Source organism: Capricornis sumatraensis, chromosome 1, assembly GCF_032405125.1.
Source record: "Capricornis sumatraensis isolate serow.1 chromosome 1, serow.2, whole genome shotgun sequence".
Lineage (NCBI taxonomy): Eukaryota > Metazoa > Chordata > Mammalia > Artiodactyla > Bovidae > Capricornis > Capricornis sumatraensis.
The window spans coordinates 62,332,163-62,358,935 of NC_091069.1; the positions used below are offsets into that span (position 1 = coordinate 62,332,163).

Sequence of the window (26,773 nt, forward strand, 5' to 3'; positions counted from 1 at the left end):
CCACATGGAAGTATCATAACTGGTGACAGAGGCACAACTTTATTCTCATTTACTTACAAGCAGAGGAAGGCCCATCACAGCCGACAGGCTTAGTCCTTGCCTGGATCCATCCTCCTGCCTGAAATGCCTGACCCCAAGAGAAAGCACTGCCCTGGGGCTGCAGAGCAGCCCCTCGCCCTCTGGGAAGAACTGACGTGTGGGCATGTGAGGAGAGGACCCAAGACTACAGACATTTCCTATAACCATCTTGGTGGTAGATAGAAAACTACACATTTGTCACAATTAAGTTGTATACTTAAACCAATGCATCTTATTTGTTGTATATAAATTTTACATCAATAAAACTTATTTATAAACAAATTAGAAAGGAAGAACAATGCCATTATTTGCAGACTATACTATTGCATACATAGAAAACCTAAACAAATTTATTAGAGATGCTAGAATTAACCAGAGAATACACAGAAGTTTCTGTGTACAAGATCAATTATATTTCCACACATTAAATGGGAAATGAAATATTTGTAAAATATATCATTTATGAGCTCATCAAAAATACCAAATATCTAAGGATAAATTTAAGTATAGCCTTACATAATTCCTATATAGAAAACAAAAAAAAAAGCCATGTGTCATGGGCCTTTGCCTCCTCCACTAATCTACTTCTAGAAAGCCCACAAAAATTGTTTCTTGAAATCTATAGCAGAACACACAAATGTGCTAAACAGGTTAAAACATAATGAGAGTCAGTTTTGCAACATATTTTCCCTCTAAAGCAAACTTTTAGGACCTAGAAAACTACCTCTAACAATGAAAATATATGAATTTCAAAAAGGAAAAAGAATGAACAGTCATTGTCCCAGTCTGTTTCCTCCTTTTATGGCTTAAATTTCATATTTAAGTCAAAATCATCTTTGTAATACCATAGGAGAAATAATGACAAAAAATAGTAACCTAATATTTTTTTAATTTAATACAAAATATAAATTAAAATTGAATCATCACACCTTTTCTGCAATGCTTAATGTGGCTAATTTAGTTAGAACTTCACAAAAAAATTCATGTACCATGGATTTGGTGATTATGTATTTCCCATGTATGCCTTTTTTTTTTTTTTCTCAACAAAACGGGTCTTGCCTGAAAATTAGTAAAAATCACTTAATATACACCGAACTGTCATATCAGGAAAAAATTAAAACTGTTTTTGCTGCCATGCACACTTTAAAAATGTGATTCAAATTATTCTAAAGAAAATAGACAACTGGACAGAAAAATGTCAATTTGTTAGCAAAAACAAAATGTTGCCTTATTATTTAAAGAATTTAAGTCTGGGAAGAATGGCATGGGTTTCTACAGATTAAAGTCAAATCAGCACACAGAGCAAGAAGGCAGATGTCCTGTAATAAGAAAAAAACTGTTTTATTACTAGAGGAAAGCATGTACCTCTCTTCTTTGTTTATTTGGTCACCAAATCCCACTGTATTCACAATGGTTAGTTTCAGTCGAACGTTACTTTCCTGGAGTTCATACGTCTGTGCTTTAAGTCTAACGTGTGGGTAAAAATGTGAGGATTCATGGCCTTCAAAATTAGTATTAAACAATGTGTCAATCAGAGTTGATTTTCCAATTCCAGTCTCCCCTGAAAGAAATGCAGATACATATTCATATTCACAGGTGCACAGGATGGATGAAGAACAGAATGGTAAACTCTTGCAGTGATTTGGTTTCATGAATCCCAAATATTTCAAATATTGCAAAGGCTGGATTGTCCCTGAAAGAAGTACACACTAAGGTGGTTCATTCTAAGCTGAGCATAAAAATGAGTCCTGTATGCCGAGTTACTCAGAACTCTGAAGAAGGCACTGTACTGTTTAAAGAGCAAAGAGAAAGCTTAAAGCAGCACGGCTAAGAAAAAACTGATAGAACTTAAATAACTGAGAAAAATCTGTACTCGTGCTCTCAGGTTGCTCAGATGGGCACCATACTGCCCATCACAAGAAGGAGGTGAGCACAGGAACAGGATGAGAAAGTCTGGACAGGCTGGGCACTCACCCACACAGAGAATATTAAAGCAGAAGCCTTGCTGGATCGACCTGTTGACCAGCTGATCAGGCAGACTCTCAAAACCAACATGGCCAGACATGGTTAAAGAGCGAGGACTGTCTTTCTGCTGCAAGAAAACAAAAACAATGGCAACAGGTTTTAAAACTTTTACTGAGAGAGAGTATAGGCACACTGGAAAGCACAGACATAATTCATCAAAAAAGCTAAAGACTTTTTTGATCATTATACCTCCCCCAGGATACAACTGGTTTGTGAGAAACCTGTGTCTAGACCCTCAAAACATGTATTTCTTATTATCTTCCTACGATGACAGCCTGACACCATTTATAACATTAAAATATTTGATCTCCCCACACAGGAAAATACTCAAACTATGGCATAATCATTCACAAAATGGAGTGTGGTGTGTAAAAGTGATGAAAGATGTTTATGATGAATTTTAGATATAAATTGTCACATTACAATGCCAAGTGAAAGAGGTACAGCACAAAGTTACAGACAGAGTTCCAGCTCACAGTCGCGGCAGAGTAACTTATATCACACTCAACCTCCTTGCTGGTAAGTTACAGTCAGTTCCCTCAGGTCACTGCAATCAAAGGCAGAGAGACTGTGGAGTGAGGGACACACCCTTGTAGCTTCTCCCCTGAAGGCAGACCCAGCCACTGCTGTACAAGCAGACAGAGCTCAGGAGGGAACTAGTCTTACTGGGTTCAGAAGCCAGTGGAGACAAGGGCAGGCAGGTCAGCTGAAAGGGGAAATTCCAGAAAGGAGGGAGTCCACAGTTGGCACACACACACCCCTCAAGTCTTTGGCTGAGTGCTGACCTACACATGAACAGGGAAATGGGAATTGGAATGGCCAGCCTGGAGAGTTTAGATTTAAGTCTATAAGTTAAAGGACTCAGTAAACACATGAAAACCTACATGGGCCTCATTTTAGGAGTTAGGATCATGTCCCAGCACTCAGAAATCCTCCCTCGTGCTTAAGGCACAACTGAAGTAGACCTGCTGTAACAGAGAGGAGTGTGACCAGCCAGTGACTCAGCTAGTGCCTGTTGGACCAGAGGCCAACATTCCTCAGAAGAAGACAGAGTCCAGCACCTCTACAGTGTGTCATCCACAGCACCTAACTGTACGACCAAAGTACTACACAGAAAGAAGAAAAAAAAACACAGTTCACAGTCAAGGAAGAAGAAAACGGTCAACAGAACAAGATCCACATATAAGCCACATGTTGAACTAGCTGGTAAGAACTTTAACTCTGACAAATATGTTAAAAAGAAAAATGTTCTTTCTCTACAGAAGAGATACATATGACAGGTGACGTGACGGAATCAGAAGAAAGCTCTTGACAACAAAAGGTGACAAATGAAATTCCTGGAATGGAAAAATGCAACATCAGAAATAAAATAGTATTAACAGTAGATCAAACAATGGGAGAAAGACTTGTTCAATATCATATCCATGCTAAATATCTTTGTCCAAGCTAAAAATCTCTCATAGGAGAGATAAAATTATAACAGAACCTTAAAAAACTGGCACAACACCAAATGGTCTAACACACCTACAGTGGGAATGCTGGATGGAAAAGAGATGGGAGCAGGGAATGGAGGACGGAAATTTGTAAGTAATAGTGACTGATAATATTCTAATTGCTTCAGCATGAACTCAGAGATTCAAGAATTTTAGCAAACTGCAAACAAACAAAAGCAAAGGAATCCACAGCCAGGCACATCAGAACTCACCATTTAAAAGTAAGCATGGAGAAAGATCTACAAGCAGCCAAGGGTGGCAAGACATATTACAGACAAGTAAAACATAAAATGTTCACAGTATTGGCATAAGAAATGATGTAAACCAAAAGACAACAGAATGACATCAGTAAAATGCCAAAAGTAAAAAAATGACAACTCAGGATTCTTTATTTTTCCAAAATTTGTTCATTTCTTTATGGCTACACTAGGTCTTTGTTGCTGGGTTTTCTCGAGTTGTGGCGAGCAGGGCTACTCTCTAGTCATGGTGCGAGGGCGTCTCACTGCAGTGGTTTCTCATTGCAGTAGTGTGGCGTGCAGGCTTAGTTCTCAGACCAAAGGATCAAAGCCCTGTCCCCTGTACTGGCAGGCAAATGCTTAACCACTGGTCCACCAGGAAAGTCCCCGACAACCTAGAATTCTGTATCCAGTGAAAATATCCCTCACAGGTGAGGGCAAAATGAAAACATCTTTACACAAAATCTAAGAATTTTACTGCAAGCGGGCCTTACCTGATAAGAAATATTAAAAATTCTCAAGAGAAAGGAAAATGACAACAGATGGAAACTCAGATCTACAGAAAGGATGAAGATTATCAGAAAGGTAAAGAATGGGTAAATAGAAGAGAATATTTTGCATGTTGTAATTTCTTGAAAATATAGATTGACTGTTTAAAGCACTAACGACAGTGTGATGCAGGACTTATGATACATGGAGAAGCGGGATACATGACCATGACAGCACAGAAGATGGGAGGGGAGGGGTCACCCTGCTGTAAGACTTCTGCGCTGTCCATGAGTTGCCATCACACTGCTCAAAGGCAGTGAGGGGTAAGTTAAAGCCCACATCAATTACTGTTTAAAAAAAAGAAGTTTAGCTAGTAAGCCAAGAATGGAGATAAAATGCAACCATAAAAATACTCCATTAATTAAAAAGGAAGCAGGAAAATGAAAAAAAATGAAAGAATAAATGGGACAAATAGGAGATAAATGGCCAGGCAGCAGACTGAAACTAGTCGCGCCTGTGGTTACAGGGAAGTGGTCCCAGCCAGCTGTCCAGTAGACCCTTCCGTGACAATGCCAAGCTGCCAAAGGAACCACTAGCTACATGCAGACATGGCACACCTGGTTGTGACACTTGCAACTGAGGAAGGAACTTTCAAATTTTATTTAATTTTAACTAATTTAAATATCCAGGTGTGGCTAGTGGCCACCATACTGGACAGTGAAGGTCTAAGCTTTTCAAATAAAAGGAAATTGTCAGACTGGATGAAAGAGCAAGACCCAACTCTGTGCTGTCAATACAGTAACTGACAAGCTCATTGTAAAATTTACATGGGAAGCCAGAGGACTTAGCATCACCAGAATCACTGTGCAGAAGAACAAGCTGAAGGATGCACACTAGCTGGTCTAAGGCTGCAGTCACCAAGTAGTGTGGTATTATGACTGTCTACTATTTACCTACAATTTAATGAAGAGGATGGGCTGGGGAACATGAGGACTCAACCATGAGCACTCAGTGCACCAGTCACCGAGCAATTACAGTAGATTCAGCAAAGCAGCGTGTCAGAAAGCAGGTTAAGAGTAATTCAGAAAGTCTGTGAGGTGGTAAAATAAAGATGGATAGGCTCCTGTTACCAGTAAGAGAGCAAGAATGAACAAATCACCATTTATCAAAATGATGGGGACTTCAGCATGTGTGGAGGAAGAGAGGAGACTACAGAGCACAGAACTACAGGAAACCAACCATGATCACCTATGCTCACGTTTGCAGTTTTCTTTTTTAAAAAAAAAACTCACCTTGTTCACCAGATTAAATTTACTCCTCTCTTTTCAAATAACTTTTTAATAAAAAACTACCAAAACCCATCCTCCTGCGCAAGTACATTCAGAACCCCCTTGGAACCATGAAAGTCTGCTGCTGTGCTCAGGAAGGCTCCTACAGGGCCATCCCATGGCACCTCGCCTTGTCATCACCAAAGTCTGTGAGGATGCCTGCCAGAGCAGGGCCAGCTCCCCCAACCGCTATGGCAGAGCTGGAACCTGAATCTGCTTGACATCAGGCAGGGTTGAGACACTGTGGCCACTCAACAGTGATTCAGTTCATTACTGATTTTGAACTTGGATCAGTGTTAACAGTTAATTCATATTCAAGGTGAGTACCACCACCAAGTCTGTCTAACCGCATCCTGAAACCACAGAGGCATCCGTAGTACAAGGTGGGTCTGGTCTACTTAAGAAACATACTCACTTTCTGTTCATGGTCAGATACTTGTGAGGACGTATGAGCTGTTTTTGCTGTAATGTGAGACTGAAAGAGCTGAAAAAGAAAACACAGATGTTACTTAAAAAACAAAACACCTATATCTAAGCAATATATTAATAGTTACATTAAAAAGGAATTCTAGTATTTTCATTATCACCAGGCTTTGACTTGTGATCTACACAAGGTTTTCTTGCTGGAAGTATATCTGCAGAGGTCAGTACCATGTGATAGTCAACACACGATACACATTATTGCACTTACACCTTCACTCACAGAAATGTAAAAGTTACCATCACAGAACCCCTGCTAGAGCCGTCCCCAGGCCAGTGGGGCCCAAGCAGCTGTGGGGTTCTCAGAGTAACGCTGCCTCAAGAGCACTCCATCCTGGCATGCAGCGCAGGACATGGAGAAAACATGTCCTTTTTAAAAAGTAACAGTAACACGGATATAGTAAGAAAAAACGCAAACAGTGCCGGAGGAGAACAGAGAGCAGACCAAGTTCCCTCCTCCCCCGACCCTTGCAAGCTGGCAGTTCTCTCCCCTGGGGGTAGAGGCGGCCTGGAGTGTGAATGTACAGTGTCTGTGGCTCATGACTGGTGATCTGCAGTGGTTGTCCGTCCCACCTAATCTGTGGTGGGGACCACGTCAGCAGAGCATGAGCTACCTCCCTCCCTTCCTCCCTCCCTCCCAGGGCAGTGCCACTTCTATAAACTGCACAACATGTAGATGCACCATCTTTAACTACAACAGCTGCACTGCAGTGAACAGCAGCTTGCCTACACGTGGGACTAAGGGGAACCTGATGCTGTGGCAAGGGAGGGCTATGTGTGGCACTTTGAACCCCAACACGTGGGGCAGCCAGGACTGCATTCTGCAGAACACTAATGACCCATTCCCGTGGTACTTCTGGGTAACGTGAGCTCTTGAAGGTGGGCCCTGGGATCTCACCAGGCACCTTGAGCAGCCAGCTGAGCGCACTATGCTGGGAGTGGCTCTGGCCAGTGGGAATGCACTGTGTATTAAGAGACAGCCAGGTCTCGGGGTGAACACAGGAACTGGTGTATGTGTAAGAGAAAAGCACCTTGATACAAAGCCCACCAGAACTGAACTAGTGTGGCTTTAACTGTACACACACTGCCCTGACTTTCCCCACCCCTGCCACCATGTGTCACGTGAGCTGAAGAGCACACCCCCCAGTCTGAGCCAGCACAGAGGAGCCAAAGCACTGGGAAGACAGCCATGGTCACAGCCACACACACAAGAGGGAAGACGACACTGCACTGGCCCAGGAGACGACAGCCTCAGTCAGGCAAGGCGGCACTTAAGATAGAAAATGTCTCTGAGCCCTGAAACTGACGTGGAGTATCCTATCTGGATAAAGCAAACCATCAGTAGAAGAGTTTGCTGGAAACAAAGGGCTCATCATTTCTTGATGTCAAGTTATGAAGAGACCAGAAGTGGAGCAGGGAGCTGCAGGATGAGGCCTGGAGTGTCCACCTGGGGTGGAACCTGCTGTCGGGACACCAGGCACCATGGAGGGAGACTGAGCACAGCAGAGCCTCTGTGTCTGCCAGCATCAGATGGGAGTGGGTGCTGCATGTCTAACTTAATTTTATCAACTATAGGACTCTAATGAAGATTAGTCTTTAAAAGACTACAGTAAGTAGTCTTGGGTTTTTAGTATAATGGATAGCATATTGAAATTTTTGTGAAATGCTGCTGAGGAAGCAGTATCATTGATATATAAAATTTGCTTAGAAAAAATAAGGTTTTGTACTTCTTTATTATTAAACTTTAAACTTTGACTAATAAGACCAAGGTTACATTTCTGTCATTTATATGAGTTCATATCAAGTATTCACTTTTGTTCATTCATTTCCTGTGTTTCTGAACACCTGCCAGAAAGCCTACTTAAAATCTCTGTGGATAAATGGTTTGATGAGGAAGTACAAATGAGTCACATAAAACTATTATAAATAGTTGTTCTTGATATTTCCACTGGTACTACCTGGCTAGTCAGATTTCCAAAACAGATTTTGGAATGAAAAGTTTTTAATAAATTAACAAAGACATTATTGAAGGTAAAATAACAAGGGGACAAGAATTGACCCAGTGCACCTCTAGTGGTAAATCCTAAATTAAAAACCTGGAAGTGGAATTCCACTCTGCTCCACCGCTGACTACCTTCTTACCATGTACAAGCCCTGTGCTGGCAACAGGGTATCAGGAGGAAGACATGGCCCTTGATCTTAAGAACTAATCTCACAGAAACATAGGCAAATGATTGACAGTCCACTCTCATTTCAAGGCAAAAGGGAGGCCAACAGTCCCTATCTACACCTGATGACAGTTGGTAGCTTTTGTGTTAAATACATGCATCATAGATACACACACACATGTATTTAAATCTATACATCCACATCCTAGAAAGGAAGAATGGATACAGTACTTTTAACTCTTAGCAAAGTCTAACACATTGTTTAGAAGTTTTAGTATATAACGAATCACACACACACAAAAATCCCAGAACATTTGGGGGAAGATCAGGTTCTTCCCCTTCTTCAAAGTATCAGCTTGGGGAGTGTGGGCAACACAACAGATGTGGCACGCAATCTGTTCTGGGGTCCTCTGAACATAGGTGGTAGGGACCTTCTTCCTATCAGTCAGCTACAGGAAGGCATTTGGTGATTCTTTCACAACAGGACCCAAGCTCTTCTGACCCTCCAGCAAACAGTCCTGTGACTGCCTGATAGCCTCTCTCTAGGCATAACAATGAGCTTTGGGTGAACAGAATTATGACTTGGGTTACAATTGCTTCATTTCACCTTCATGTTCCCACTATTTATCTTCGTAAAGCCAATCCAAGGAACAGAACCAAAATTTTCTAACTGTCCTCTGGTATTTCTTAGAGTTTAGTTAAAAAAAAAAAGAGCAGAGAGGTCAAAATAGTTAAACTGGATCTATTTTATGGGTTTCAATAGGTCAGGGTTCTTTGGCTTAAGACAGTACTTTGAAAGGTTCCACAGATACATTATTTAAAATCATTTTATTAAATCTTCAGCTTAAATGAATGTTAATATGCTGATCTAAAATTTTCCTAAAAACAAATAGTAAAATTACCTTATTCAGATTATGTGGAACATGATTCTTGAAGTAGATGGTAATTACAACCAGGGAAAAAAGAATCCAACTGAATCGGTAAGACTTGACACAGGAGAAGCAGTGTGTTGGCCTCCTGTTCCCCAGAGGACAGACTTGGTCGAGGACAGACTTGGTCTAGGACAGCGTGGGGTAGGCCAGGTTCTATCAAAATATCACTTCAATTTTACCATCATCTCCAATACACATAAAAGAAGGTAACTACAGAGTCTGATATGCAGCCTCAAAATATCATCAAGACAGAAAAATTCTTGATAGTAATTCATAATGAGATTTTAAGCTCAAAAAAACCATACCCTTTACAGTAATGTGTATATAAGGGTTAAAATATAAATGAAATTTTATTTTGAAATTACTTTCCTCCCTTAAGTAGAAAAGGAATAGTTTGTGTGTTATAGGAAAAAAATACCCTTTCTAATAATTGCGTTACTGTAGTAACAGTACAGTGAACATCCTTCTGTGGCAGCCAGAAGGTACGCCCCTGAGATTGTCCCTCCAGTAAGCACCTGCAGGACCGGAGCCCAGACCACTCCTTCCCAGGCAGTCCTAGCCTAGGACTGAACAGAGTAGGGGGGCAGGGGGGCAGGACCTGGGCCCTTCTGCCCTGTGAAGGCTGCCCTGGCAGGTACTGGGCTGGCCCAGACTCGCCAAGTCTGCATGGCTTGTGAGCCTCTGTGGATTCTGCTTCCTCCCCTTTCTCCTCCAGCGCCTGACATCCCTTCCACACACAGCCCTCTGTCCCCCACAGAGGCTCCTCCTTGATGTCAGAAGGTGGCAGAGTGTGGTAAATGCCAGAGAGGGACATGACCCAGAGCAGTCAGGGCGGCAGTGGGGGCAGAGTTTCAGCAAGGTGCAGACCAGCTCAGCAGAAAGAGGACAGGCTTGTGCCAAGAGAACTGGACTCCTGCAGGCCAAAAAAAAAAAAAAAGCACGCCACATCCAATTACCTCAAAACAGATCATAGGCCTAAAAACTCTAGAAGAAAAAGTATAAAGTCTTTGTGGTCTTAGGCTTAGGCAAAGATTTTTTAGATACAAGAAGTGTGATGCACAAGATAAAAAATGATAAACTGAACCTAATAAACTAAAAAAATTTCTGCTCTTCAAAGTACAGTTAAGAGAATGAAAAAACAAGACACATCTGGCTAAAAGATTTGTAAGTCATTTATCTCATAAAGGACTTACATAAGAAATATCTATATATTTTCAAAAACTTGGACAACTAGAAACAGAATCCAGAGAAGGCAATGGCAACCCACTCCAGTACTCTTGCCTGGAAAATCCCATGGACGGAGGAGCCTGGTAGGCTGCAGTCCATGGGGTCGCAAAGAGTCAGACACGACTGAGCGACTTCACTTTTACTTCTCACTTTCATGCATTGGAGAAGGAACTGGCAACCCACTCCAGTGTTCTTGCCTGGAGAATCCCAAGGATGGGGGAGCCTGGTGGGCTGCTGTCCATGGGGTCGCACTGAGTCGGACATGACTGAAGCGACTTAGTAGCAGCAGAAACAGAATAACTCAGTTTTTTAAAAATAGGGAAACATTGAAACAGACGCTTCACCAAGGATATAGGGATGGCAGACAAGCACACGGCAAGAGAATCAACATCATTACTCATTAAACAAATGCAAATGAAAACACAAGGTGTCACTGCATGCCTACCAGAATGACCTAAAAAATTATCTGGCAAGGATGCAGAGCAGTTGTTAGAGGGAATGCAAATTCTAGCACAAACATTTTGGAAAACAGTTTGGCAGTTTCTGAAGTTAAAACACACAACATATTCAGCAATCCCACTCCTAGATCATCAGCCCAAGGAAAATGAAAACTAATACTCAAATAAAAAGCTGTATGTGAATGTACGTGTACAGTAACTTTATTAAAAACTGGAAACAGTCCAAATGGTCTTCAAGCGGCAAATGGATGAACAGATTACACTGTGGCCCACGTGCACAATGGGACACCACTTGGCAGTAAAGGAACGTGAGCAACGTGGTGGATGGGTCTGCTCTGCACTGAAGAAACCAGCTCAGAGGCCACAGGAATCCACATCTATGGTGCAGGCGAAGCCGCAGGGGCAGAAGAGGATGAGGAGGCAGACAACAGAGCAGCAAGCACCAGGGGATGTGGGGTGGAGGATGAGGCAGAAATTCTGTAGTTTTCATTGTGTTTGTGGTTATACAATGGTATACATTCATCAGAACTCGTGAAACTTTATACTAAAAAAGTAAATGTTACTGTGCATAAATTATAGCTCAATATAAAGTTAATTCTTAAAGATATAACAAAATTTTCCAACAGTAATTAATACATGGGAAAGCAGCAGCTAACAAAAATTTAGATTATCTGAAGACAATGATTTAAGATGATACATGTATGATTATTTGTGAGAACCAATAAAGAAAATATACAGCAAAATATGCAAATACAAAATGAGATTAAAATATTTTCTCCAACTGTTCAAATTACAGTTCATTATTGGTTTCTTTTGGCTCTCAGAGTCATGTGGAAACTGTAAGTTATAATTCTTTTCCACACAACAGAATCTGTTACGATATGACAAGCAGCCTATCTTTTCCTAAAACAGAGAGCCCCTAGAAATTGTCTCAATGACCTGTGTCACAGGAGGGAACGGTTAACATGACGACAGTATAAATGGATGGTTTAAGAAGGCTGCTGGAGTTAACTGTGCATGGCAGCAAGAAACAGAGGTTTGGAGCACTGAGTAGCTGCCGGAGCTGTGCACCAAGGTCCAGGCAAAGATGTACCAGCACCACAGAAGCAAAGCAAGACACAGCCTGTTCCACAAATTTTGAGACCATTTACCCTTACCCCCCAGAATGGAGATAACAGTCCTCAGCTCAAGGGGTCGGTAGGAGAAATGTGGTAATGCGAGGCCAAAACCCACCCCAGTGGATGCAGTCAGCACCAGGAGACTTCCGTTATCCCAGTGGTGTCCCAACAAAAATATATCTCCAATACATAAAGTTTGCAAAGTCTTTAGATATTCCTAGATCACTAAGAACGTAAAGCTATATCTAAAGAAGTTGAAAATAATGGTTAGTTTCCTTTAGTTTTCAAAAAATATATTTTAAATTTTACAGCTATTTTTCCCATGATTGGCAAATACAATTGAAAGGCATCTTGTGATATTCTAAGATTGAGCATACAGGCTGAGTATGAGATGATGAATCTTTTTCATGCTTAAAATATTACCTCTGTGCTCATCCATGGCTATCTCTTCCTTTAATACTCACCTCAATGCTGTGCTTTGCCAAAAAGGCTTCACTCTTTTTATTTAAAGCTAGTACAAATCACGATCTCATATATAAGTTCATTTTAATAAGCTGCTTGGATTCACAGAAACAACATTACATTTAAAGACCTGGTAGGTTGACAAATACCTTATTTAACCCATAACATACTATTTATAATCTTAGACTAATTTTTTTCAAATCCAGCAGCAGACAAAGCACATTTATTGCCCTGTTCCTAAAAAGACTACTCCAGATCATGCATTCTCAATGGGGGTATCCCCACCATAAAGGTAGTAGAAATTGGTTCTGGGGGGGACCAAAATTTCAGTGGTTTGTGGCCTTCCAAAGCTCAGTCAACCTTATCTGAAAACAACTTCTTTTCCTAGTTTCTTCTTTAGTACCGACTCCCTCTCCTTTCTTCCCTGGTACCAACTCCCTCTCATTTCTCCTAGAGGAATTCTAGTACTGAATTCCTCTCATGAGGGAGAACTTGATTAACTGGATCAATTCATAAGACTTTAGTTAATGTTATTAACTAAATTTGATTTAAATTTCATTTTTGTCCCGAAAGGTCAGTAATGAAAAATGGTAGAGAACTACTGCTCAGATAAACCCCGAAACAGGCCACGTCTGCATGTGGCTTTTTCCATCTTCCTCCGCAGCCCTCTCCACACTGTCCTGCACTCCAGTTTCTTCACCCAAGTCAGTCCTAAATCAACTGCCCACCTGTCTTCACTCTTAACCAAATTTTGTGGTCCATATGATCATTTTGGTTAGCTTTCTGTGGTTGTGGTTTTCATTCTGTCTGTCCTCTGATAGATGAGGATAAGAGGCTTGTGCAAGCTTCCTGATGGGAGGGACTGGCTATAGGGGAAAACTGGGTCTTTCTCTTGTGGGCAGGGCCATGCTCAGTGAATCTTTAATCCAATTTTCTGCTGATGGATTTATTAAAATGCAGAGACTTTATCAACCAAGGTCCATATTGTCAAGGCTATGGTTTTTCCAGTAATCTTGAATGGATGTTAGAGTTGGACCATAAAGAAGGCTGAGCGCCAAAGAATTGAGGCTTTCAAATTTTGGTGCTGGAGAAGACTCTTGAGAGTCCCTTGGACTGCAAGGAGATCAAACCAGTCAATCCTAAAGGAAATCAGTCCTGAATATTCATTGGAAGGACTGATGCTGAAGCTGAAACTCCAATACTCTGGCTACCTGATGAGAACTGACTTATCTGAAAAGACCCTGATGCTGGGAAAGATTGAAGGCAGGAGGAGAAGGGGACAACAGAGGATGAGATGGTTGGATGGCATCACTGACTCAATGAACATGAGTTTGAGCAAGCTCCAGGAGATGGTGAAGGACAAGGAAGCCTGGCATGCTGCAGTCCATGGATGGGGTCACAAAGAGTCAGACATAACTGACTGACTGAATAACAACTAGGCAGTCCTGGTTTATTAATAACTCAAAGTAATATTCCAGTTAAAAAGTATACACTCGACTAAGTGAAAATATCACTGTGTTCTACTTATTTTTGCCCATGAAAAAACTGGAGAACAGACCACTCACAGAACATTCATGGTATCTATCAACATGTTTTGACCTAGCATTCCATTACTTATGAACTCTTTCTGCACACATCACACTGGCTAATGAGAACAAAAGGCCTCCTCACTGCCTCCAAAGAGAGGCAAGATGACCTTGGTCTGGCTTTTCAGAGCAGCATGAGAGGAGACCAGAGAAGTTGTTCCACAGCTCTCCCGCCTCATCTCTGGTGAGCCCTGTAGTTGTGAGACAACAGAGCTGCCTAAAACTAGCTTGAGGGGCTGGGGAACCCATCCCACCTGGCAGGAAACCTGCAGGGCCAGCCCATCTCTCTGGCTCTCCACCTCACCCACATCTCAAACAGCAGTTGCCTCTTCTACTTTCCCCCAACCTTAACCCCTTATTCCTCAGGAGGCATATTTTATTTTTTCAACATATGGCATAATTTTAATTCCCCCTTAAGTTGTATTACTCAGGTCTGACATCCCAGAAAAAAACCTATTCCTCTTATATGATTTCTACTTCTGGTTTGTGAACTAAATGATTACCATGCAACCTCTACTAAACTACCATATGCTTACGTTTCCATCTGTCAGCTGTCTCAGGCCTCAGAGTATGAGGATTGTTCAAACAGAAGAAGATTCAGGATGGCCCTAAAATGGAACATGGCCAAGAGGGTGTATCTTTTTCCCTCTTCCCTAACAGAGGTTCCAGGGCCTCAACCCTCCATGTCCATGTGGCACAGCTGCCACTTTGTCCAGGCATCTTCCCTTGTGATACAAAACTGGGGTGAAATTCTGACACCTGGGTTCATCTTCCTTTGCTTCGTTTCTCCCAAAGGCTGCATTTCAAAAATCCTTCACATGCTCTGTTTGAGTCTGCCTTCCTTTTTAAGTCTCACTATCTGGTTCATCTTAAAAAATTTCCCCAATAATTTATTCCATAATTTTAATTTTTCTAGTGTCAGAAAAAGCAGACTGAAAGAAATCTGAAAATTCTAGAATTCCTAATATAGCCTCACTCATAGCTATTGAGAGAATATGGTCACAATGTTTCTCAAAATAGATACTCCAAACACATGGTCTGAAAGTATTCTGTACCTGGGAAAAAATACCTGGCACTGATCCACAGAACCCAGGACTTCTCAGAGCTTCTCTAAGCTGGTAAAACCCTATAGCCACACATCTTCATTTGTCTCTGACAGGAAAGGTCTGCAGACAGCCAAGGCAGAGCCTGCTGCTGATGCTGCCAAGTTGCTTCTGTCGTGTCATGTCCAAATCTGTGCGACCTCAGAGACAGCAGCCCACCAGGCTCCCCCGTCCCTGGGATTCTCCAGGCAAGAACACCGGAGTGGGTTGCCATTTCCCTCTCCAATGAATGAAAGTGAAAAGTGAAAGTGAAGTCGCTCAGTCATGTCCGACTCCTAGTGACCCCATGGACTACATACAGCCTACCAGGCTCCTCCGTCCATGGGATTTTCCAGGCAAGAGTACTGGAGCCTAGGTTACACTATTTAAACTAACCAAAACAATAAACAAGGAAAAAGAAGCCACTTAAAGCAATTTTGGACAACTTTAACATGTAGGCACATGTTCACTTTTACAATGACAAGTTCTAGAAGGAATCACATAATGTAATGAACGTTGGGTTCTACTGTATCTAAACTGCTTCAGCTAAATCCTCAGTGAAGAAATCTCCAGCCTTGTTTAGAAAAAGTAGTTAATTTCAAATAAATGGAATTACCAAATAAAAAATTTCAAAAACAGGAAAAATGCTCAAGCAAAATATGCATATTTACTAAAAGTAATAAAATATTATAAGAATGCTAAATCATAATTGGTCTTAAAGGTATTTAAAATCATAGCTTTCAATCTTGTGGTTATGTTTGAGCCTATGAGCTTCTTATTTCTGTGATCTTCAAAACATAAAGGGTGTTAAATAAAATTTTAAAGCATCATCTAAATCAGACTTCCTCCCAGATATGATCAAAAGAAAGTGTAAAAATTAAAGTTCTCAGTGAAAAGCTTTGAGAATCAGGTATTTTATATTAAGAATACTTAAAATCTCCATCAGAGAAAATTAAATTTAGTATGATTAAAAATAAAAGGCCAGTAAGTATTCTTGAGAAAAAGAAATCTATTCTGCAGTAAAATATGAAAATTTAAAACACCTTCTTCCTCCTTTCCCACACACCAAAATAAGTAGGTAAATAAAACAGTTATAGTTTGGAACAATGTCAGGAGCAAAGTCAGCCTGGGAAAAGCTCAAAGGCTTGGAAGAAGGAGGAGCCTCATTAGAACATAAATGCAGACTAACGGCTCTGCCCATAAGAATTTATAACTAATATGTGTAACAATCAACACGAATAAAATGACTCAAAAATGATCATGGTTATGGAGGATACAAAGAATATTACAAACTGTGTTTCCTAAGTAAGTAAAGTCAAGTCGCTCAGTCGTGTCAGACTCTTTGTGACCCGGTGGACTGTAGCCCACCAGGCTCCTCTGTCCCTAGGATTCTCCAGGCAAGAACACTGGAGTGGGTTGCCATTTCCTTTTCGAGGGGATCTTCCCAACCCAGGAATCGAACCCAGGTCTCCTGCATTGCAACAGACGCTTTCCTCTGAGCCACCAGGGAAAGATCATTTAACTGACGGGGTAAGGGGCAATGCAAGGTTCACTAAAATTTAATGGAAAAAGTAACAATACAGAACATAAGTTAGGTATTGCAAGGAGCACATGACTAGTGGCAAACAAGTGGAATGACAGAAGGCCATGGGTTAAAAGCTTCAGAGGAGATGGGACGGAAACTCGGTCTCATTATCTTATGACTGTAGGACATGGACCAGTGAAGGGATGTCACTCCAGATCAGAAACACAAGGTACTGAGGTAGTGATTAACTCCAGGACATAAAAGAGAATTAAAAGTCACAACTTCAAGAGAGAAAGTAAAACAAATGCAGGAAACTTCTGAGATATAAAAAATGTCATCACTGAATGATAACTGAAAAAACCAAGAATTCAGAAGTACTGCATCTTAAACAGGAAACGAAACAGGCAAGAAATAGAAAGATCTGGATACCATTTAAAAGGGCAGTCTGAAGATACAGAAAATTATGAGTGTGTTTCTCTGGAAACAGGAAAAGGTAGTGTCATTACAAGATCCACTATCACAGTCAGCAATACATAACTATACAGTCAAGATCTCCTGAATCATAAAATGTAACCAATTACTAATACTGCAAAATTCAGACTTCAATTGAAGAAAGTAGGGAAAACCACTAGACCATTCAGGTATGACCTAAATCAAGACCCTTAGGATTATACAGTGGAAGTGACAAATAGATTCAAGGGATTAGATCTGATAGAATGCCTGGAGAACTATGGATGGAGCTTCATGACATTGTACAGGAGACAGGGATCAAGACCATCCCCAAGAAAAAGAAATGCAAAAAGGCAAAATGGTTGTCTGAGAAGCCCTTATAAATAGCTGAGAAAAGAAGAGACACTAAAGGCAAAGGAGAAAAGGAAAGATACAAGCATCTGAATGCAGAGTTCCAAAGAATAGCAAGGAGAGATAAGAAAGCCTTCTTCAGTGATCAATGCAAAGAAATAGAGAAAAACAACAGAATGGGAGACATTAGAGATCTCTTCAAGAAAATCGGAGATAGCAAGGAAACATTTCATGCAAAGATGGGCACAATAAAGGACAGAAATGGTATGGACGTAACAGAAGCAGAAGATATTAAGAAGAGGTGGCAAGAATACACAAGAAGAATGATACAAAAAAGATCTTCATGACCCAAATAACCACAATGGTGTGATCACCCACCTAGAGCCAGACATCCTGCAATGAGAAGTCTGGGAAGTCAAGTGGGCCTTAGGAAGCATCACTGCAAACAAAGCTAGTGAGGTGATAGAATTCCAGTTGAGCTATTTCAAATCCCAAAAGATGATGTTGTGAAAGTGCTGCACTCAATATGCCAGCAAATTTGGAAAACTCAGCAGTGGCCACAGGACTGGAAAAGGTCAGTTTTCATTCCAGTCCCTAAGAAAGGCAATGCCAAAGAATGTTCAAACTACCACACAGTTGCACTCATCTTACACGCTAGCAAAGTAATGCTCAAAATTCTCCAAGCCAGGCTTCAACAGTACGTGAACCATGAACTTCCAGATGTTCAAGCTGGATTTAGATAAGGCAGAGGAACCAGATATCAAGTTCCCAACATCCATTAGATCATTGAAAAAGCAAGAGAATTCCAGAGAAACATCTACTTCTGCTTTATGGTGCCAAAGCCTTTAACTGTGTAGATCACAACAAACTGTGGAAAATTCAAGAGATGGGAATATCAGACCACCTGACCCGCTTCCTGAGAAATCTGTATGCAGATCAAGAAGCAACAGTTAGAACGGCACATGGAACAATGGACTGTTTCCAGATCGGGAAAGGAGTATGTCAAGGCTGTATATTGTCACTCTGCTTATTTAACTTATATGCAGAGTACATCATGAGAAATGTTGGGCTGGATGAAGCACAAGCTGGAATCAAGATTTCCGGGAGAAATGTCAATAACCTCAGATATGCAGATGGCACCACCCTTATGGCAGAAAGCGAAGAACTAAAGCCCCTCTTGATGAAAGTGAAAGAGCAGAGTGAAAAAGCTGGCTTAAGACTCAACATTCAAAAAACTAAGATCATGGCATCTGGTCCCATCACTTCATGGGAAATTGATGGGGAAACAGTGGAAACAGTGAGAGATTTTATTTTGGGGGGCTCCAAAATCACTGCAGATGGTGACTGCAACCATGAAATTTAAAGACACTTGCTCCTTGGAAGAAAAGCTATGACCAACCTAGACAGCATATTAAAAAGCAGAGACATTACTTTGCCGACAAAGGTGCATCCAGTCAAAGCTATGGTTTTTCCAGTAGTCCTGTATGGATGTAAGCGTTGAACTATAAAGAAAGCTGAGCACTGAAGCATTGATGCTTTTGAACTATGGTGTTGGAAAAGACTCTTGAGAGGGACTCCTGAGAGTCCCTTGGACTGCAAGGAGAACCAACCAGTCCATCCTAAAGGGAATCAATCCTGAATATTCATTGGAAGGACTGATGCTGAAGCTGAGACTCCGGTACTTTGGTTACCTGATGAGAACTGACTCATTGGAAAAGACCCTGATGCTGGGAAAGACTGAAGTTGGGAGGAAAAGGGGACAACAGAGGATGAGATGGTTGGATGGCATCACCGACTCGATGGACATGAGTTTGAGCAAGGTCTGGGAGTTGGTGATGGACAAGAAAGCCTGCCATGCTGCAGTCCATGGGATCACAAAGAGTCGAACAGGACTGTGCGACTGAACTGACTAATAGAGGACATGCTGGAGATCATGCCAGACACAGTCCAGCCAAAGTGTGTCTCATCATCACTAGCTGTGACTCCTTGAGTATCCACTAAACCTCCCTGAATCTTAATGCAGTTTTAAAAGGTTACTTTCCATTTGCAGTTATTACAAAATATTGGCTAAACTCCCTGTGTTGTACAATATATCTTTGAGTCTTAACATCCTCATCTATGAAAAAAAAATGGTCTGAAAACCTGAAGAGTTTCAAGTGAGTTTTAAAACAGAACTCTTAAAAAATAAAGGTGGAATGAAAATGAAAATAAAACATACCAAAATCTGTGGGACACAGCCAAAGCCCAGCTGAAAGGGAAATTCATTAATACCTTATGTATATATTAGAAAGGAGGAAAGTCAATGATCTAAGGTCTCAAGAACTTAGAAAAAGAAGAGCAAACTAAACCAAAAGCAAGCAAAGGAAAGAAAAAGGTCAGTTTTTTGAAAATAGAAAAATAACAGAAAAAACCCGATGAAACAGAAATAGTTCTTTGAAAAGGTCAGTGAAGTTAAACAGACTTCTAGCAAGACTAACAAAGATAGGCAGAAGATGAAAATTTTACCAGTATCAGGAATGAAACACGGATTATCACTGTAGACCCTAAAGAAAGCAAAAGGAGATCAAGAGAATATTATGAACATGTCTATACACATAAATTTTAACAATTTGGAAGGAAATGGATCTCAAAACCAGATACCATCACAACTCACCCAGTGTGAAATAACATGAACACACAGGTAACTATTAAGGAATTTAAATCTATAAGTTTAAAACTCCCCAAAAAGACATCTCCAGGCCCCGATGGTTTCACAGAAGAATCCTACCAAACGTTTAAAGAAGAATACCAATTTTACATAATCTCTTCCAGAAAACAGAAGAGATGGGGACACTTCCCAGTTTCTTTTCTGAAACTAATATTACTCTGACATAAAACCAAAGAGAGTACAAAAAAACCTGCAGACAAATATCCCTCTTGAACTTGATAAACAGTATCTACAAAAGAACAGCAGCAGCCTGCTGCTCTGATGATGGACTGAATTCTTTCCCACCAACATCACAGTAAGGCAAGAATGTCTGCTGTCACCACACTTATTCAAATATGGCAGAAAAGAAAAGGTATACAGACTGGAAAGAAAGAAAACTGTCTCTGTGTTGAGATGACATAATTTTTATGCACACAATAATTTACTCCAAGGAATTTACTCCTAGAATAAATTAATTTGGCAAGGTCAAAGGACTCAAGATAAACATACACATCTCAATTGTATTTCTGTGTTAAAACGATATGAAGACAATGAACATATGGTATCATTTGTAACTGATAAAAAATGAAGTATAAATCTAACAAAACAAATGCAGGACTTGTGTACTGAAAACTATCTAATTCGGATGAAATAAATCTGAGAAAATATAAAGAAATGGACAGAAACACCATGTTCATTATTTGGAAGACTCAACATAGGTAGAAATAACAATTTTCTTTAATTTAATTTTAGACTTAATGTAATATCTATCAAAACCCCAGAAAAATTCTTTGTACATAGACAAGACTATTCTAAATTTATAATAAAAGATATAGAAACTAGAATAGCCAAAAATTTTTGAAATTTGAGAATAAAGTGAGAGTAATCAGTCTACTCTATTTCAAGATTTATTTATATAGTTATAGGACTCAAGATTGCATATTAACAGAGACCCCAGAAAAAGATCCGCACAACATGCTCAACTAGTTATTGACAAAAAGTGCAAAAGCAATTCAATAGAATATGATAGCCTTTTCAACGTATGTTGGAGCATCCACTAGTCAAAAATGACCCTTGACCTAAGTCTTACACCTTATACAAAAACTAACAAAACGGGTCATGGGTTTAAATTTGAAACTAACTACAAGACTCTTAGGAAAAAAATAAGAGAAAACCTTTGGTATTCTGAGTTAGGCAAAGGATTCTTAGACTTGACAAAAAAGTACAATCCATAAGAGAAAAAGGTGGTAAAATGGGTTTTATCAAAACTAAATATGTTTGCTTTGCATGGTATCTAGAATACATATTTTAAAAACTAAAATCAGCAGTAAAAAAAGAAAATCCAGTTAGAAAATGGGCATAAAAAATGAAATTCAATGAAGAAAATACACAGATGGCAAACAAGCACATAAAAAGATGTTTAACATCACTAGCCATTAGAAAAGTGCAAGTTAAAACCACAATATATAATTACATACCTATCAGAACGTCTTAAAAAAAACCCCAGGAACTCCAAGTGCTGGTGAGGATGTGGAGAAACTAATCTCACATACACTGGTGGTGGAAATGGAAAATGCAGAAACTGGGAAACAGTTTAGCAGTTTCTTAATGAAACTAGTAACTGCCATGTGAATTCCAGAGAACTGAAGACAACATTTTCCTTATGTTACGTGTTAACATACAGAAATGTTTTATAGCAGCTTTATTTATAATAGCTCAACAATGGAAACAATGTAGGTGTCCTTCAAAGTGTGTTACATCCATACCATGTAATATTACTCAGCAATTAAAAAGGAGCAAACTAATACTTGGAACAACCTGAATGAATCTCCAGAGAATGCTACTGAAGGAAAAACATCCAATCCCAAAAGGTTATATTCTAGGTGATTCCATTATATAACAGACTTGAAAAATTACAGAAATAACAGATTATAATAGTTAGGGGTTAAAGAGGAGGTGGAGTGGAAATGAAGTGGGTGTGGCTACAAAAGGACAAGGGAAGGGTCCTGTGGTGGGGGCAAGTTCTGTCTCCACAGAATCAGTGTCCATGTGCTGGTAGTGGCCTTTCCTATGATTTTGTAACATTTTACTATTAAAGAAGAGTGCGGACTCATTGGAAAAGACCCTGATGCTGGGAAAGATTGAAGGCAAAAGAAGGGGGCAGCAGAGGATGAGATAGTAAAATAGCATCAAATTCAATGGACGTGAATTTGAGCAAACTCCAGAAGATGTTGAAGGACAGGGAAGCCTGGTGCGCTGCAGTCCATGGGGTCACAAAGAATTGGACACGACTTAGCGACTGAACTACTATTATTAATGAAAATTGTGCAAAGTTACTGGGGAATTCTGTTTTTCTCACAATTGCACACGAATTTACAGTTAACTCAAAAAGTTTAATTAAAGGTAACATTACTGCAAAATAAGCACAGCAACGGACAAGAAATCCCATGTTTAATTCTGAAGATTAAACTTCACTCGGAAACAAAGACGTGCACACAAACACAACAAATGTAACAAGGCAGGTCAGAGAGGAAAGCCGAGATTTCTCTAAAAACAAAACAGAGAAGAAAGAGACCTGGCTGAATCAGGAGAAAGACCCTCTTCCAGGCTCTGTCAGAGAAACTGGCTGTGTGATTCTGGACCCATCACCTACCCTCCCAGGTTCCTACCAGCTTAACTTCTAGAGACTGCTCAGGCCAGCACGTCTCACTTTTTGGTCTCAGGTCCCAGAAGAGCTTTTGTTTACGTGGATTACAATCGCTGGTATGAACAGTATCAGAAGTTAAATTTTTCAAAAGACAAGTGGTCCTTCCACACGGCGTAGCGTCGGGAAAACTCCAGGGACACAAGAGAATGAGTGAAAAGGGCAAGGAACAGCTTGGTGTGGCCGAGAACACCTCTGTGACCCTCCCATGGCTTACTCTGAAATGAGACCAGTAGAGGAGGGACAGAAAACGGAAAACATCAGTCGCATCCGTTCTTTTAACGGACAAGGGCTCCAAGGCGGGGAAAAAAGGCTCCAATCCAAAAGATGTCCACGCTGGGTAAGGTGGGAGGCTTGTGGAGGCCTGGGAGGCCGAGTCCAGTGGGGCGCCCGCCACCAGTCCCGCTCCCGCGCGTTTGGGACCGTTACACAAACCGCCCGCTTCACACTCCACTCTGGGGAGACGGGAAGCAGGGAGGCGCCGCCCGAGGGAGCGGGCGGGAATCGCGGGCCCAGCCGGGAGGGCGGGGGTCCCTGGCCGAGGGCGTAGGGCTGGCGGACTCACCAGGTGCCGCGCCACCTCGGAGGCCATGGTCCGGGCGACTGGGCGGGCGAGGGGCCAGCAAGGCGGCGGCGGCCGGCCGAGCCGCGCGTCCAGCAGCGGAGGGCGGGATGGAGCGGGGCGGTGCGGGGCACAGGAGGGAGGAGCGGAGGGGAGGGGTCCCCCGGCCTCAGTGACGTGAGGGGCTGAGCGGGATGGCGCGGGGGGCGGGGCGGGTCTGGTCGGGAGGGGAGGAGAGCTGAAGGGAGGGGTCCTGTGGCCCCAGTGATGTGGGGGGCTGAGCGGGATGGCACGGGGAGCAGGAGTCCAGGAGGGAGAGTGGAGGGGTCCAGCAGCCTCCATTGAGCTGGGGGCCCCTGGGCAGGCTGCGAGTCAGGGCTCCCAGACACGTCCTCGAATTGGGTCTGTCACAAGAGTGTCCAGATGTTTTAGAGCAGCGGTCTCGAACCTTTTTGGCACCAGGGACCCTTTCATGGAAGATATTTTCACAGATGGGGGAGGGGGAAGATGGTTTCGGAATAATTTATACACACAAATATACACTATTTATTGTACACTTTCTATTATTATTATATCAGTTCCACTTAAGATCATCAGGCACTAGATCCTAGAGGTTGGGGACCCCTATTTTAGAGGATGACCAGTCAGTGCCTGGGAGAGGATGGAGCACAATTGCTAAGTTAGAAAAAGAGGCGGGGAAGAGCGGCCATGGCTCCTCAGACCTTTGGGCGGGGCTGAAGCACTGATTGCGGATAGTACGGGGCCGGAAGTGGGCGTGTCGGGGCGTGTCCTCTGGAGGGAGTGGCCATTGTGTCCAGTGCAGGGGCCGGAAGTGGGTGGGGCCAGACGTGTCCAAGGGAAGGCACTGAATGCAGCCGGTTCGAGGACCCAAAAGAGGTAGGGCGGAGTGGGGCGGGGACCGCGGGAGCGGTAAGGCCGCCTCCGGGGAGGCCGGAAGTGGGTGGGTTCCCGACGGGGGCGTGTCCGCGGGTGAGGCAGGGGGCGGTGGCTGGTAGTCCCGCGGCTGCGGCGCGCTAGGAACTTGCGGAGCTCCCGCCGCGTAGGTCCGGAGTCAACCAGGTACGCTATCGAGATGGAGGGACCCGCCGAGTGCAGGGCTCAGGATCGGCAGGCCGAGCTGGAGCAGCCGGTTGGGGGCGCCCTGGGCGGGTCGCCCGAACAGCGCGCCAGCGTCCGCGGCCGCCCCAAGGAGCCAGAGGACGCGGCGGGAGACCGCGCGGACCCCTTCGACCCTGTGGAAGGCACCCCGAGTGCGTCGCTCGGAAGGCGACCCCGCGGTGGCCCGGTGGGGGAAGGTGCGCGGCCCGAAGCGCTGGTCGATGCGCCCCCCACGCCGCGGCCGGGTCGCACCGCGCCCCGGGACCCAGCTGCAGGAGGCTCCCCTCAGCTGCGGCGCGGCCCCGGGGGCGCGGACGGCGCGGCGGCCGAGGAGGAGGGCGCGGGCTCGCTGACGCTGGACCCGCTGGAGCACGCGTGGATGCTGTCAGCCGCCGACGGCCGCTGGGACAGCCTGGAGGGGCTGCTGGCCTGTGAGCCTGGGCTGCTGGCCAAGCGCGACTTCATCACCGGTTTTACCTGCCTGCATTGGGCAGCCAAGCACGGCCGGCAGGAGCTGCTGGCCCTGCTGGTACGCTTCGCGGGCCAGCACCGGCTGCCGGTGAACATCAACGCGCGCACGAGCGGCGGCTACACCGCGCTGCATCTGGCGGCCATGCACGGGCACGTGGAGGTGGTGAAGCTGCTGGTCGGGGCCTACGACGCGGATGTGGACGTTCGCGATTACAGCGGCAGGAAAGCGTCGCAGTACCTGAGCCCGAGCACCGCCGAGGAGATCCGGACGCTGGTGGGAGCCCTGGACGAGGACGAAGGCGAGAGCGCGGCGAGCAGCGGGGGAGGGCGCTGGAGGCTCTCGAGGGTGCTGCCCTCGCACCTCATCTCTGGCAGGCTCTCCCACGCTCTGGAGGACAGCGGGGACCATCACCACCACCTGGCCGAGGGGTTGACTGCGGGCAAAGCGAAGGAGCCGAATCGCAAAGCCTCAGGCAGCTCTAGTGGTCGGATGAAACCCAGACTCAACAAAATCCGCTTCCGAACCCAGATCATCCACACCACACCCTCTTTCAGAGACCCAGAGCAGCCTCTGGAGGAGGGGGAGGACGAGGAAGAGGACCGATCTCTTAAAGGCCACTCGTCCTCTTTCAAATTGAGACCCAAGTCCAATGTATTTGGGTAAAAATCATTTCTTTTAGAAAGTTCTGAGATTTGTTTGTCGTCAGGAATAGGATACTAGGTGTAGACAAGCAAGTGAGACCAGAAAAGACGCTGAAGGCTGCGTTCTTAATCCGAGGGGTCTCCCCAGCAATGTGGCTGCCGTGGCTTTCCAAGTGATTCCTCCAACCTTGACCTTGGCCCCCTGCCCCCTGTAGCCTCTCTGCCCTGGAGTCGATGTTTTGGAGAACTAGTAATGTATCTACATCCGGTGCAGAGTTGATGATTGCAGCTTCCTTTGATTTAAACATTGCCGGATGCCATGCAAAGTAAGGAATATTGCACTTTACAGTATCTTTTTAAAAGTGGTTACTCTTCCAAGAGCTTCCCTTTGTGGCTCAGCTGGTAAAGAATCCAACTGCAATGCAGAAGACCAGGGTTCGATCCCTGGGTTGGGCAGATCCCCCTGGAGAAGGGAAAGGCTACCCACTCCAGTATTCTGGCCTGGAGAATTCCGTGGACCTTATAGTCCATGGGGTCCCGAAGAGTCGGATACGTATGAGCGACTCTCACTTTCACTTTGCACTCTTCCAAGAGCAGCAAGACATGCAAGTAGTAATAACTGATAGTATTTGTAAGTGTAAACAAAACTACACACCGCCGTCTGTTTTTACTAATTTCATTTGCTTTAAGATACTACTGATGGCCAGGTCAGAGTTTACATGCACAAATACTAATTAGGGAATAATGTGAATACAATTGGGAATTCTGTTGGTACCCTACTTGTAAGTTGTGTTCAACTCTTCAAAAGCTGTTTCAGCTTTAACTACTGAACTGAAGATATGGGCAACGTTCACTTCTGAGTTAATCTGTTGGGTGGTTTCCTCTTAACTATCTCTAATACCCCTGCACTCAGTATTAAGGTACATTATTAATAACTACAGGGCTTCCCTGATAGCTCAGTTGGTAAAAAATCCACCTGCAATGAGGAAGCCCCAGTTTGGTTCCTGGGTGGGGAAGATTCACTGGAGAAGGGATAGGTTACCCCCTCCAGTATTCTTGGGCTTCCCTTGTGGCTCAACTGTTGAAGAATCCACCTGCAAT

General features: G+C 43.1%; 2 protein-coding genes across 4 annotated transcripts in view; one reads left to right on the forward strand and one right to left on the reverse strand.

The window, feature by feature from the left end:
• Nucleotides 1-23,535, reverse strand: part of SEPTIN10 (septin 10) — a 49,404-nt gene extending 25,869 nt beyond the window's left edge. The window contains exons 1-4 of one of the 3 annotated variants that reach the window (XM_068980604.1): nucleotides 23,444-23,535; nucleotides 6,065-6,133; nucleotides 2,053-2,170; nucleotides 1,444-1,639 (exon numbers count right to left, since the gene is read on the reverse strand). In XM_068980604.1, coding sequence (XP_068836705.1) covers nucleotides 1,444-1,639; nucleotides 2,053-2,170; nucleotides 6,065-6,133; nucleotides 23,444-23,470 — 410 coding nt within the window. In that variant the 5' untranslated portion in view covers nucleotides 23,471-23,535. Of the gene's footprint in view, nucleotides 1-1,443; nucleotides 1,640-2,052; nucleotides 2,171-6,064; nucleotides 6,134-9,199; nucleotides 9,284-23,095; nucleotides 23,186-23,443 lie in introns of those variants that run through there. The other 2 variants (XM_068980622.1, XM_068980613.1) reach the window with 2 other exon arrangements.
• A 998-nt stretch (nucleotides 23,536-24,533) lies between these two features.
• SOWAHC (sosondowah ankyrin repeat domain family member C) lies at nucleotides 24,534-25,694 on the forward strand. The gene has a single exon (XM_068966807.1). It carries the CDS (start codon nucleotides 24,534-24,536, stop codon nucleotides 25,692-25,694), a length of 1,161 nt encoding a protein of 386 aa, XP_068822908.1.
• Nucleotides 25,695-26,773: the final 1,079 nt, after the last annotated feature.

Bases quoted from the DNA above. Each gene is read 5' to 3' on its own strand.
- SOWAHC (XM_068966807.1), top strand. From the start codon at position 24,534: ATGGAGGGACCCGCCGAGTGCAGGGCTCAGGATCGGCAGGCCGAGCTG.